General features: G+C 40.6%; 1 protein-coding gene across 10 annotated transcripts in view; it reads right to left on the bottom strand.

Annotated features, from left to right (window-relative positions):
- Positions 1 to 12,292, bottom strand: part of THADA (THADA armadillo repeat containing) — a 324,280-nt gene that overhangs the window by 301,520 nt on the left and 10,468 nt on the right. For 9 of the 10 annotated variants that reach the window (XM_034764451.1, XM_034764450.1, XM_034764454.1 and 6 more), the window contains 7 exons: positions 8,530 to 8,678; positions 8,337 to 8,369; positions 6,846 to 6,894; positions 5,789 to 5,979; positions 3,356 to 3,450; positions 3,012 to 3,232; positions 368 to 1,059 (listed from right to left, as the gene is read on the bottom strand). In XM_034764451.1, coding sequence (XP_034620342.1) covers positions 368 to 1,059; positions 3,012 to 3,232; positions 3,356 to 3,450; positions 5,789 to 5,979; positions 6,846 to 6,894; positions 8,337 to 8,369; positions 8,530 to 8,678 — 1,430 coding nt within the window. The remainder of the gene's footprint in view (positions 1 to 367; positions 1,060 to 3,011; positions 3,233 to 3,355; positions 3,451 to 5,788; positions 5,980 to 6,845; positions 6,895 to 8,336; positions 8,370 to 8,529; positions 8,679 to 12,292) is intronic. The other variant, XM_034764453.1, reaches the window with a different exon arrangement.

The raw sequence follows: 12,292 nt of genomic DNA, 5'->3' as shown, positions 1-12,292 counted from the left end.
AATATGGACAAAATATACAGAAATACTGTAGAAACTCTCATGGATTTTATAACTAAAAACTGATAAATAAGGAAACTATTAGGCAGGCTTAATTTAAAAAAATACAAGTAAAGCTAGAGTGACATTTCGCTTTATGGTGAGGGTGTGAACACATAACTTAAAATGGAGAAGCTCTTATATATGCACTCAGCCATCACTGTAAATTCCTCTCAGCTATGCTGAGAGCAATCAAGGAAAGCTTGGAATTTCTCACCCTGCCTCTCCCACTTATTACTTCTAAGACAAAAACAAATCAGAAATCATCTCTCTACAATTGCTGCAGCTTATCTAAACATCTGAACTATAAATATTAAGTTTATTTTCTTACCAATATTAGCATCAGCTGAAGCCTGAAGAATTTTAATCATGTAGCTCAGACTGTCAGGGCTACATTTCAGCAGTTTTGGTAAATAGTAATCTATTACATAAGTAGTTTGGTCAGGATTTCCTTCACACAATATTAAAAGAAGAGGAGATACCCATGTGTCATGCCAGTGGTTAATCCAGATGGTTTTTTGAAATGCAGATATTAGATGACTCTTGTGATTTATAAACATGGTTTCCAAAAGATCACTTGCATAAGGTGCAAGAGACTGATCACCCATTACATCCAAGATTTGCGCTGGGATTGTTCTGTCCACTGTTAAAATATTTTCAACGCCCACACACTCCACCAGACAGCCAAGTGAAGCATATTTCCCTTTAACATGCCATTCTAAACTTAGCAAGCTCTCTGTCAACATTGGCAAGAAAGGGTCTGATTTTACAACAGATCCTTTAAGAGCGGCTTGGTGTATCCGCAGGATATTCTTGAATATCAACTTGGCCTGGTGTCTAACAGCATCCAAAGGATGTTCCCAATGCGTGTACACATATTCCAGCAGTTTCCCAGTTGTGTTGGAGTTTCCATTAAGACTGCTCTTTAGATTTTGGGAGCTTGATTCAAGGACATCCAATGCTGAATTAGTCCAAATAGCTAAGATTCTAGATAAGGATACTGCCATATTGGATTCTTTTAATCTTTAAAAGAAAAAAAAGAAAGAAAAAATCTGCAGTATTCCCGTTTGTCATTATCCACTCAGTATTACTTATTAAATATTGCTTTACATTTTTAAAGCACTAAAAACATTAATTCATAATATCCTCCTCCGCCTTCCCCTTAGGCAAGTAAGGAAACAGTGACCACACACTGTAGGTGGGAAAACTGAGGTTGAGAAGTTAAGTGACAAGTCACACTGAGTCAGTGGCAGGATCAAAACTCAAATTCCATGCTCAGTCCACTAACCAGTGTTTCTCAACCTTTTTGATACCAGGGACTGGTTTGCTGCCTTCTTAAATTGTGTCAGGGAGATCTCAGGGACCGGTGCTGGTCCACGCACCAGTTGTTGAGAAACACTGCAATAAACCACCCTGTCTTCTTTACCATGGATTATCATCACTGCTAGAATTCCCTGACAAATAGTCTTAATTTAAAAATAGTATTTAAATGGCTATTTAGGACTAAGCCCATAAGGAACGGAGTATTTGTTGATATCTGAACAGATTTACTAATTTCACATAATTACTTTACATCTACTTTAAAAATAAAAGGATAAATGTTTTCTTTGTTACAAGAAAACTAAAAATTAAACAGTATAGTAATGACAATGTAAAAAACAATAACGACCTCCTTGACCCCTTAGGTAGAGAGGATGGAGCTGGATATGGGATATATTTTAATCTACATTTTAATAGGGATGACAATTTTAAAAGGTCATCAAGTTCTCAAAGCTTGTATCCACATAATTCATCACATTTTAAGAGTTCCACTCCTTTTATTCTGTACGAAAACAAGAATCTTTTGCAGAAAAGATGAAATCTAGCAAATAAGATTCAAATTATTACGTAAGGACTGAGTCTGCCACACTTTCTCACACGGAGTAATCCCTTACTCCAACACTAGTCCTACTGAAATCAAAAGAAAAATTACGTATTTCCGCATTTCAGGAAACAGTGGAAAACTGCAAATACATCTAGGCCAGAGGTGGGCAAACTACAGCGGCCCGCAGGACTGTCCTACCCAGCCCGAGCCCTCAGCCCCTCCCCCGCAGCCTCAGCTCACCGTGCCGGCAGCGCGGCGGCGTGGCTGGCTCCGGCCAGGCGGCGCAGCTCAGGGGTGAACACAGGGTGCCCTGGCACGCCCCCCCCCCCAACAACAGGGGGCCCCCGGGCCTAGCACTCGGGCAGCTCAGGACCAGCGCACCCCCCATGGGGGGTGGGGGGATGGGCTGCACTGCGGGGGCAGGGGAGCAGGCAGGCGGTGCAGGTGGCAGGAGCACGGGGAATGCGGCCAGAGGACACAGGAGGAGCACCTGGCGGCCACGCAGCCGGCCGGAGAGAAGCAGCGCTTTGAAGGGGAAACCGCCGCTTCTCTTCGGCTGCGCAGCTGCCCCTGATCCTCCTGAGTCGTCCACCCATGTTCGCAGGGCCACATTCCAAAAGGGGCTGGGGGGGGGGGGGGATGGGGGGGGTCCCAGGGGGGGGATTAGGAGTGGGGGGTGCCAGGAGGGGGAAACAGGGGGAAGGGGAAGGGGGGGGGTTGGATGGGTCGGAAGTTCTGAGGGGGGCAGCCAGGGGACAGGAAGTGGGAGGGGGGCAGGGCAGGCTGTTTGGGGAGGCACAGCCTTCCCTACCTGGCTCTCCACGCCGTCTCACAACCCCAATGTGGACCTCGGGGCAAAAAGTTTGCCCACCCCTGATCTAGGCAATGAAATATGCAAATATTTTATTTATTTTAGAATTGATATCATTAGGATTACCCAGAATAAGGTATTAAAGGTGGCAAAACTTGGACAAGAGTAATTAAATTTCCAACTTCAGAAAAGAATATGGACTGCAGGACATTGTTAGTAGGTATAGTTTCAACGACATAAATGAACATGTAAGAGGTCAGAAAAATAGTTAATAAATCAGCATTAAAAAAATAGACTTACCGTGAAGCCAAAGATAACAAAACCAATGCAATATCTAAGAGTAATTTCTCTCCATTTTCACCCATACTGCCATTCTTCCACTCTAACATGGCCAGCGCTCCATGACAAAGGAAGAGGAGGACTGAATCAGAGAGCTCTTCAGTACAGAGGCACCCACAGCTACTCACAAACCACTCTGGTACACTAGCACATTTCACTGAGCGGAGGAGCAAGTCACTGACCTGCAAAAACAAAATCAATTAATGCCAATCTTATTGATTAATTACAAATAGAACATTAAAGTACCTAGTAATTGGTAGTAGTAAATATATATAGCTTTAGTTTAAGAGAAGAAGCATACTTACCAAACAAGGCAACTTTTCAACAGGCTCAAACATAGTCTTAGTAAAGAGAATGACAGCCAATCCTGAGGTAGTCTGAACAGTAGGCAAGAGACCTTCTTTATGATAGAAAAAGAAAAAAACATTCTTCATTGTACAATGCTTGCTCTATTTGATAGAAATTATTAGAACTGTAAATGTTATTTTATTTTTCTACACAATGTACAATTATTTACATAGTCTGCATCATCGCAGTATCTGAGTTCCTCGTAAGTATTAATGCACTTATACTGAAAATAATCACGTGAAGTAGGAAAATATTATCCCCATAGCATATATGGGGGAAAACAGACATGAAGTGACTTGCCCAAAGTCACAAAGGAAGTCTCTGGCAGAGTCTGCTATGCTCATATTATATTTTTGAACCCAGTTATACTTTTGGCCTTCACAACATTCCTTGGCAATGAGTTCCACAGATTGACTATGTGTTGTGCGAAGAAGTACTTTCTTTTGTTTGTTTTAAACCTGAGGCCTATTCATTTCATTCAGTAACCCCTGCTTCTTGTGCTATATGAAGGAGTAAATAACACCTTCTTATTCACTTTCTCACACCATTCACAATTTTATAGACCTCTATCATATCCCCTCTTAGTCGACTTTTTGAGACTGAAAAGTCCTAGTCTTTTTAATCTCTCCTCATATGGAAGCTGTTCCATATCCTTCATCATTTTTGCTGCCATTCACTATACCTTTTCCAACTCCAATATATCATTTTTGAGACAGGGTAACCAGAACTACACACAGTGTTCAAGGTTTGGGTGTACCGAGGATTTATACAGTGGCATTATGATATTTTCTGTCTTATTAGCTATCCTTTTCCTAATGGGTTCTAACACCGTGTTAGCTTTTTTGACTGCCACTGCACATTGAGCAGATGTTTTCAGAGAACTATCCACAATAACTACAAAATCTCTTTCTTGAGTGGTAAAAGCTAAATTTAGATCCCATCATTTTATATGCATAATTGTGATTATGTTTTCCAATGTGCACTACTTTGCATTTATCAACATTGGGCAACAAAATGACAGATGAAATTCAATCACGCAGTTTTGTGAGATCCCTTTGTAACTCTTCTCAGTCTGCTTTGGATTTAACTATCTTGCATAATTTTGTATCATCTGCAAATTTTGCCACCTCACTGTTTACCCTTTTTCCATATCATTTATGAATACGTTGAACAGCACTGGTCCCACTGCTGATCTCTGGGGGACACCACTATTTACCTCTCTCCATTTTCAGAACTGACCATTTATTCCTACCCTTTGTTTCCTGTCTTTTAATCAGTTATGGATCCATGAGAGAATCTTCCCTTCTATCCCACGACTGCTTACTTTGCTTAAGAGCCTTTGGTGAGGGACCTTCTCAAAGGTTTCCTGAAAATCCAAGTACACTATATCCACTGGATCACCCTTGTTCTCATGTTTGTTGAAAGAAAGAATCAAAGAATTCTCTCAGAGAATTCTAATAGATTGGGGAGGCATGATTTCCCTTTACAAAAGCCATGTTGACTCTTCCCCAACAAATCGTGTCCATCTAGGTGTTCAATAATTCTATTCTTTACAATAGTTTCAACCAATCTGCCTGATACTGAAATTAGGTTTACTAGCCTGTAATTGCCAGGATCGCCTAGGGAACCTTTTTTTTAAAAAAAATGGTGTCACATTAGCTAACCTCCAGTCATCTGGCACAGAATCTGAACTAAATAATAGGTTACATACCACAGTTAGTAGTTCTGCGACACTGGTATCTGTGCTTCTGATAGCACAACCGTGTATTTATTTGGTACAAATTTTCTGCACACATAAAAGTCTGGCAATGCTCACCGAAGCTATTTGTTAAAGTTTGAAAGATAACAGAAATGCCACTCACTCATCAAAAATATCTATTCATTATAATTGATAAGTCTCATTTCTCCCTCTGTACATTCTGCTCATTCTGAATTGATGATAGCAGTATGATTGGCATCTTAGGCCTGGTCTACACTAACCCCCCAATTCGAACTAAGGTACGCAACTTCAGCTATGTGAATAACGTAGCTGAAGTCGACGTACCTTAGTTGGAACTTACCACGGTCACGATGCGGCAGGCAGGCTCCCCCGTCGACTCCGCGTACTCCTTGCGCCGAGCAGGATTACCGGAGTTGACGGAGAGCACTTCTGGGTTCGATTTATCGCGTCCAGACAAGATGCGATAAATCGAACCCAGAAGTTCGATTGCCTGCCGCCGAACCAGCGCGTAAGTATAAACAAGCCCTTAGTAAGCTACCAGAATCAGTACAATGCTCAGTGACTTAAATTGAAGGAGGACAAGTCCAAAAGACAAGTTTTTCAACAAAGAACTATTTCAGTTTCTTACTAAGAACAAACTTTATAATATTTAAAAACTGCTGATACTTACCATCCATTAAAAAGTTTGTGAAGCTCTTCAGTAAACCACACATACTTTGCCAAACAAGAGAACCGGGTTTCTTCCAAAGACTTCCCTGAAATTTTTCTTGTACTTTCTGTAGTAGCATCATTGAAACTTTAATGGCCATCAATAAATCATGCATCAGTCGAGTTTCAGCAATACTATTTCCACTAAGCTTTCTGAAAAGGAAAAAAAAAATAGAAATAAAGTCAACTAAAATTTGTATTTCCCCCATGCAAATATTTTGTCAAAGTTACAGAAAAGAAAGTTTTTTTACTTTGTTCTATCCACTGAGAATATTATAAAAATAAAACAGGAAAGCTAAGTCCAAGGCATTTTCACTTTTTTTTTTTTTTTTTTTTTAAAACAACTCGTTGCATGCTGATTAAACAAATACATAACTTTGTGAACAAATCTCGTCAGTCTTCATATTGTTACAATCAATAATATTAATCACAAAACAGCCACAAACATTTCAATTTCTTTTGATATTTTATCTAAGTCAAAATAACTCATGCTGTGATCATTTTTTAACAAACCGGGAACAGGGAAAGTCAAGTGGAATACTAAAAACTTAACACGGAAAAGATTTTATTCAGCCCTTGCTATGTAAGCTACGGTCCCATTCTCATTAATATCAAGAAAAGAATGGACCAATAAGTGGTTAGCAAGATTGCATAAGGAACATAAAATAGTGATGCACTGTCCCAACTTTCCAAAGAAGCCCCATTCATTATGATGGAACCTGGGTTTCACCTTTTCAGTATTACATCACTAAGTTAACAGGACAAACCCCTCTCTACTCTTCCAGTATCTTTTCCTCTTCTATTATTAATTATGAAAATACAGCATTCAGATGTCTGTTAGGTGGCATAATACTGCACATATCAATTTTATCACTATGGCATTTACATCATTAAAGGATTTATTGTCACCAGAAAGAATATTCATAGTCAACTGTATGAAAGAATATTCATAGTCAATGACTCTCCACAGAGAGTGGATTTGAAATAGCTAAATACATTTCACATTTAATTTCACTTGCCTGTTTTCTTCCTGTATTTCAAGGACAGACTTCTGCAGAAACTGAAGAACTATTAAAAATAAATTATAGTAAGAAATTATTTTGTTTAAAAACAGACTGAACTGCAAATATGAATTGGTCCCACATGTGTGCGTGCAGGGTTCGTGCATGGACAGAAAAATTATTTGCCAAATGGAAGCAACATTACAACAGTACATATCAATCAAATTTGAACTTCAGTATAGTCTCATAGGAGTAGTGTTCAAAGGAAGTGGAAAAAAAATCCATTATAAAAATTGTATAATTCCCCTGGGCTGTGCAACCTTAAGTTATGCTGAGAAAGTCGATAAAGAGATGGTTCCAAAATAAGGATTGGCAGCTTGCTGGAGGAAAGGAACTCACTCACACAAGCTTTGCTCATGCAGCTTTGCAACAGCCTGGGGCACGGGCGGCCAACCTGAGCCTGAGAAAGAGCCAGAATTTACCAATGTGCATTGCCAAAGAGCCACAGTAACACGTCAGCAGCTCCCCATCAGCTCTCCCCCACCCCCAGTGTCTCCCACCCACCAGCAGCACCGCCCATCAGCACCTAACCCTCCATCCCTGCGCCTCCTGCCCGCCACGATCAGCTGTTTTGTGATGTGCAGGAGGCTCAGGGTGGCGGGAGGAGGAGGAGGAGGAGCAAGCGCACGGCTGACGCAGGGGAAGGAGCCTTGGGGGAAGGAGTGGAGTGGGGCTGGGGCCTGGGGCAGAGCCAGAGGTTGAGCAGTGAGCACCCTGTAGCACATTGGAAAGTTGGCCCCTATAGCTCCAGCCCCGGAGTTGGCGCCTATGCAAGGAGCCGCATATTAACCTCTGAAGAGCCGCATGTGGCTCCAGAGCCACAAGTTGGCCACCCTGGGCTGGGGTCTTCGAATTTTGTCTAGACAAAGACCTAGTTTTCCAATATATCAAGTTGCCATTACCCTATGGTCTAGAAACGGACTCTAATAAATGATACAGTAATTAACTGCTATTGTAGATCAAATTATTCATCACTGCCAGTTCCTGGTTCTCTCTCTTTGGTAATGGTTCACAGATATCACATCCAACCTGAGGGTTGGGAAGTGGGAGAGAGAATGCCTCGTGTCACTAATAGCAACTTCTGCTCTGAAAAGGTTCCACTGAGATCTGTTCATTCAGAACAGCAATAAATGCAACTAAGGGAATTGAAGATGGAAGATAAAAAGTCATGGAAAACAGACGAATCTACCAAGTTCCAGCTATAATGGAGAAGAATATCTTCATGCAATTTTTTCATTTCTAGTAAGCCCACTAAGAAGAGCTGTTCAAAAAATTGTTTATATTATCTTCACATTTAGTTTTTGTTGAATGTGAGTTTTCATAAAGAAGAAAGAGTGGGGCTTATGCACATTTAAAATTTCATGCCTGTCTTAAGCTATTCTCAAGAAAACATAAGCAATCAAAAAGGTTACATTTATTATATCTGTTACAGAAATAGCATGACCTTACCTTCTTTGAATAAATTCTTAATACTTGCTTTACCTATAGGGGGGAAAATATGTATTTCAATAAATGTGTGTTGGAAGCAATCATTTACTTTATCACAATAAAGTGAGACCAAGACCATTATAAACAATACCAAGTTCCAAATCACAATTGAATAAGTTAAAAATATGACAGATAATATTGCATGTCATCATACCTAGGCTGAAGTTTTCCATACAGGAAGCAAGATTGTCCATTACTTTTCTGTACAAGCATAAGTCTGTAGTTTTTAGTTCTTCTTTAAGACAACGAACAAAACTGTGCACTGCTTCATTCGTAAGTTGTTCAGGAAGGCCATTTAGTGAACTACAATAGAAAGAGAACAATCAATTATTTCAAACAGAATATTAAAAAGCATCCACAATATCAAAGTTGCCAAATTGGTGAAAAACTTAGGCCTCAGTCCTGCAACTGGATTCACTCATTTCCCCCCTTTACCCAGAAAACAGGAAGGCTCCCAGCACAAAGAAGAGGAGCACAACTGGCACTAGGACCCAAGAGTCAGCATTCAGCTGTAGAGTCAGTGGAGCCCAGACGCAACATCCTTCAGCTGGGCAGCTCTGCGCTTGCAGAAATAAGTGGGGGGTCTGGAACGTAACCCTGTGTGCCCCCCATGCCTCACTTCCATCTGGAGGGGGGCAATGCCCCCCAAACTGCGCCCAGGGTCATCCCCCCACCATTCCCTCCCGGTGCGGCTTCCCTGCCATTTTCAGCAGGGAAGCACAGGAATTCTGCGGGGGGGGGGGGGGGGGGCACATTTTCTAAGGGTGAACAGCCCACAGAATCCCCCCCAGGAGTACTTTGGGCTAACTGCTTCTTCATCTTTTTCACCACTCATCTTTTCATTTTCTCCCATGCTGCCCCTTTGACTTTCAGCAGCCTCCCTCGCCTCATCTCTTCTAACCTCGTAACCCCCTTTTCCAAAAAAGGAGAGAACTCTCAAACAAACACTTATTACATGAAATCCTCCAGGGATTATCACTGCAAGATTCAGACTGCTTCGATACCTCATGCTTGTCACCCAATGTATCATCTGTTAAAGTAGACTACCATCCTTAGGGCAGGGAGCTACTTATGTATATGATGCCAAGCACTCACTCACACTCAAAATATAACCAACATTATTTAAGCATTTAATTGTCCCCTAAATTAGTAGACTATAAAAGTTACTTTTCATACATAAGGGTGGAAAGCATAGAAGATGGGAGAGTATTTTTGGTTGCAAACTATTTGGATAACTCATAGGAAATCAAACTAGTCAGGATTTCTCCCCCAAACATTTTATTTAGTGTATAACTGTGAACACTAAGCAAATTTACCTCTCAGAATGTGAAACAAACAAGGAAACAATAGTATCCACAGTATTAATCTTAAAAGTGTATTTATATTAGATTAAATTAGATTAGATTAAAAGTGTATTTAGAGTCTGGTCCTGTAGTCATTACTCAGGGAAAAATCCTGATTGAAATAAATAGCAATTTCCCCTGATTAAAGGCTGCAGAATCAGACCTTTTATCATATTTCACTGAATTAGTGTTTCTCCCGCCCCACTGTCACATTTCCACAGTTTAACTGCAAGACTCATCAATGAGCTAACACATTGATAATGAGGGAATTCAAAGAACATAGAACATTAGAACGGCCATACTGGGTTAGACCAAAGGTCCATCTAGCCCAATATCCTGTCCTGCCGATGTCAGGTGCCCCAGAGGGAATGAACAGAACAGGTAATCATCACGTGATCCACTCCCTGTTGCTCATTCCTGCTGGAGAAAAATCCAGAGATATTGCCCTATATATCCATTCTTTACCTATAAAGGAATTATACATTGTGTCAAATTATTAATTTGACATCATCAAATAAGCTCTTTAAGAGCACTGGGCATTTTTTTTTTTTTTGACATTTAGTCTTCAGAGCCATAAAACAAACCTCAATGCAAAACAGAAGAGCTATTAACCTCGGGCTAAGGGAAAGGGACTTTGATCCACCACCTCTCTCTTGGAAAATGGGAAATGAAAGAGAAGGAGCAATGAATACGCAGCACCTAACTATGCTTTTCTGAAACATAACTATGAAATGCTCCAGCAAAGGGGCTTCCATGTGATCTTTTCTTTCTGTATTTTGAGAACAGACAACAAGGAGGTAGACCCAAGGGCCTTCCACTGTTCACTTATGCTGTGAATATCTGACTAGAAGCAAATACTGATTAAGCAGCATTTATTTGTACTGGGTCCTCTCTACCACTGTTACTGCAATGCTACATGGGGATTTAATTTACTGAAGCACCAAGAAATCAGTCCTCCACTCAGATATCTCTGCATCCAAATCACCAGGGATTCCCATCCTTACAGCTCCCCTAGGATTTGAGAAGTTGGGATGCTACACCTCCTGCTCAATCTTCTTTCCTGCTTCCCACCCAAGGAGACGACTGCTTGGATTCTCCACCAGGTCAAACTTATGGAGGTTCCTTACTCCCCTGTCCTTTTCCCATGGGATGGAACAACCGAATCTTTCATCTGTCCCCACAGAATGCATTTGGACTGCTCATCGCAATAACTTATTTATTCAGTGCCATTCATCCTATTTGTGTTTTTTCCTTGCTATTATATTGTTCTTGGGGGGGAAGGGAGGGGAAATGGAAAAATTAAAAGAGCTAACAATGGCCTAGAAAAGGTAGCAAACACCACTGGAACAGAAATGACGGTGGAGCGACACCACCAGAAGAGGGCGCTATAATTAACAGAGCTGATCCCCAGGACATCCAGCAGGGGGCGCCGCAGTTGTGAGTCCCACCCCATCATACGCTGGAATCCAGAATACTGTACTAAACACAAATGTACTTACTACTTCACATCTGACTGGACAATAGTTGATTGTTCTGTAATTTGTTTTTTTTTAGATTAATTTTGTTTAATCGCACAAGGTTCCATTAGAATATAGAGCTATTAGGATTTAGCCCTTTGCCCCTTTTCTAACTCAGAATTCAAATTAAACACACAGCATAATATTTTGTTTCTATGACAATGACCTACTTAACTTTATTAATTTAAACCTATTAAAATATTTTATTTAATATGACACATTCTAATTTAATTTTGAAAGTAGAGCATATATGCATGTCAGCTTTTCCACTATGAACCCTTATTTATTGGGGTGTAGAATAGCCAAAAAAATTCCTTCCTATCTTAAATCTGGCACATAGTTCCTCATAATGGAAAAGAGTGGTTTTTAAAGCAACATGAACCAAATAACTTTCAGTAATATGCTTTTATAGAAAACAAAGTTGTTGTTTTTTAAATTAAAATCTATTTGTTGCTGTATCCAAACCAAAAACTTCATTTTAAAATGACATTTGGAAAGCATTTAATGAATTACATACACACAAAAGGTAAAACTAGTCTTAAATTCTTTAATCTGAACTACTGCTTTTGGATATAGCTATTATATTAAAGGAAGTACCGTATATACTCGTTCATAAGCCGAATGTTTTTGGTAAAAAAGTGACGCATCAAAGAGCAGGGGTCGGCTTATACATGGGTATACACCAAAATTTGATGATTTTAAATTCTATGGAATCATTGAATTGAATATCTAATACATTGTCGTTTTGTTTACCTGGAATGTCTGCAGGCATGGAGCCCCTCAGCTCTCTGTGGCCGCGGTTCGCCATTCCCAGCCAATAGGAGCTGTGGGAAGTAGCGCGCCACTTCCCACAGCTCCCATTGGCTGGGAACGGCAAACCGCAGACACTGGGGGGTGAGGGGCTGCATGCCTATGAACGCTCCAGGTAAACAAAACGTCCAGGCCCGCTAGAGGCTTACTCTAACGGGCCAGGAACCAAAGTTTGCCAACCCCTGAAATATAGGGTCGGCTTATGAAAGGGTCATACAGTTTTTGCTATTTTTACCTAACCATCTTG

This window comes from Trachemys scripta, chromosome 3, assembly GCF_013100865.1.
Source record: "Trachemys scripta elegans isolate TJP31775 chromosome 3, CAS_Tse_1.0, whole genome shotgun sequence".
NCBI classification, from domain to species: Eukaryota; Metazoa; Chordata; order Testudines; family Emydidae; genus Trachemys; species Trachemys scripta.
This window is presented reverse-complemented; position numbering and strand designations above follow the sequence as displayed.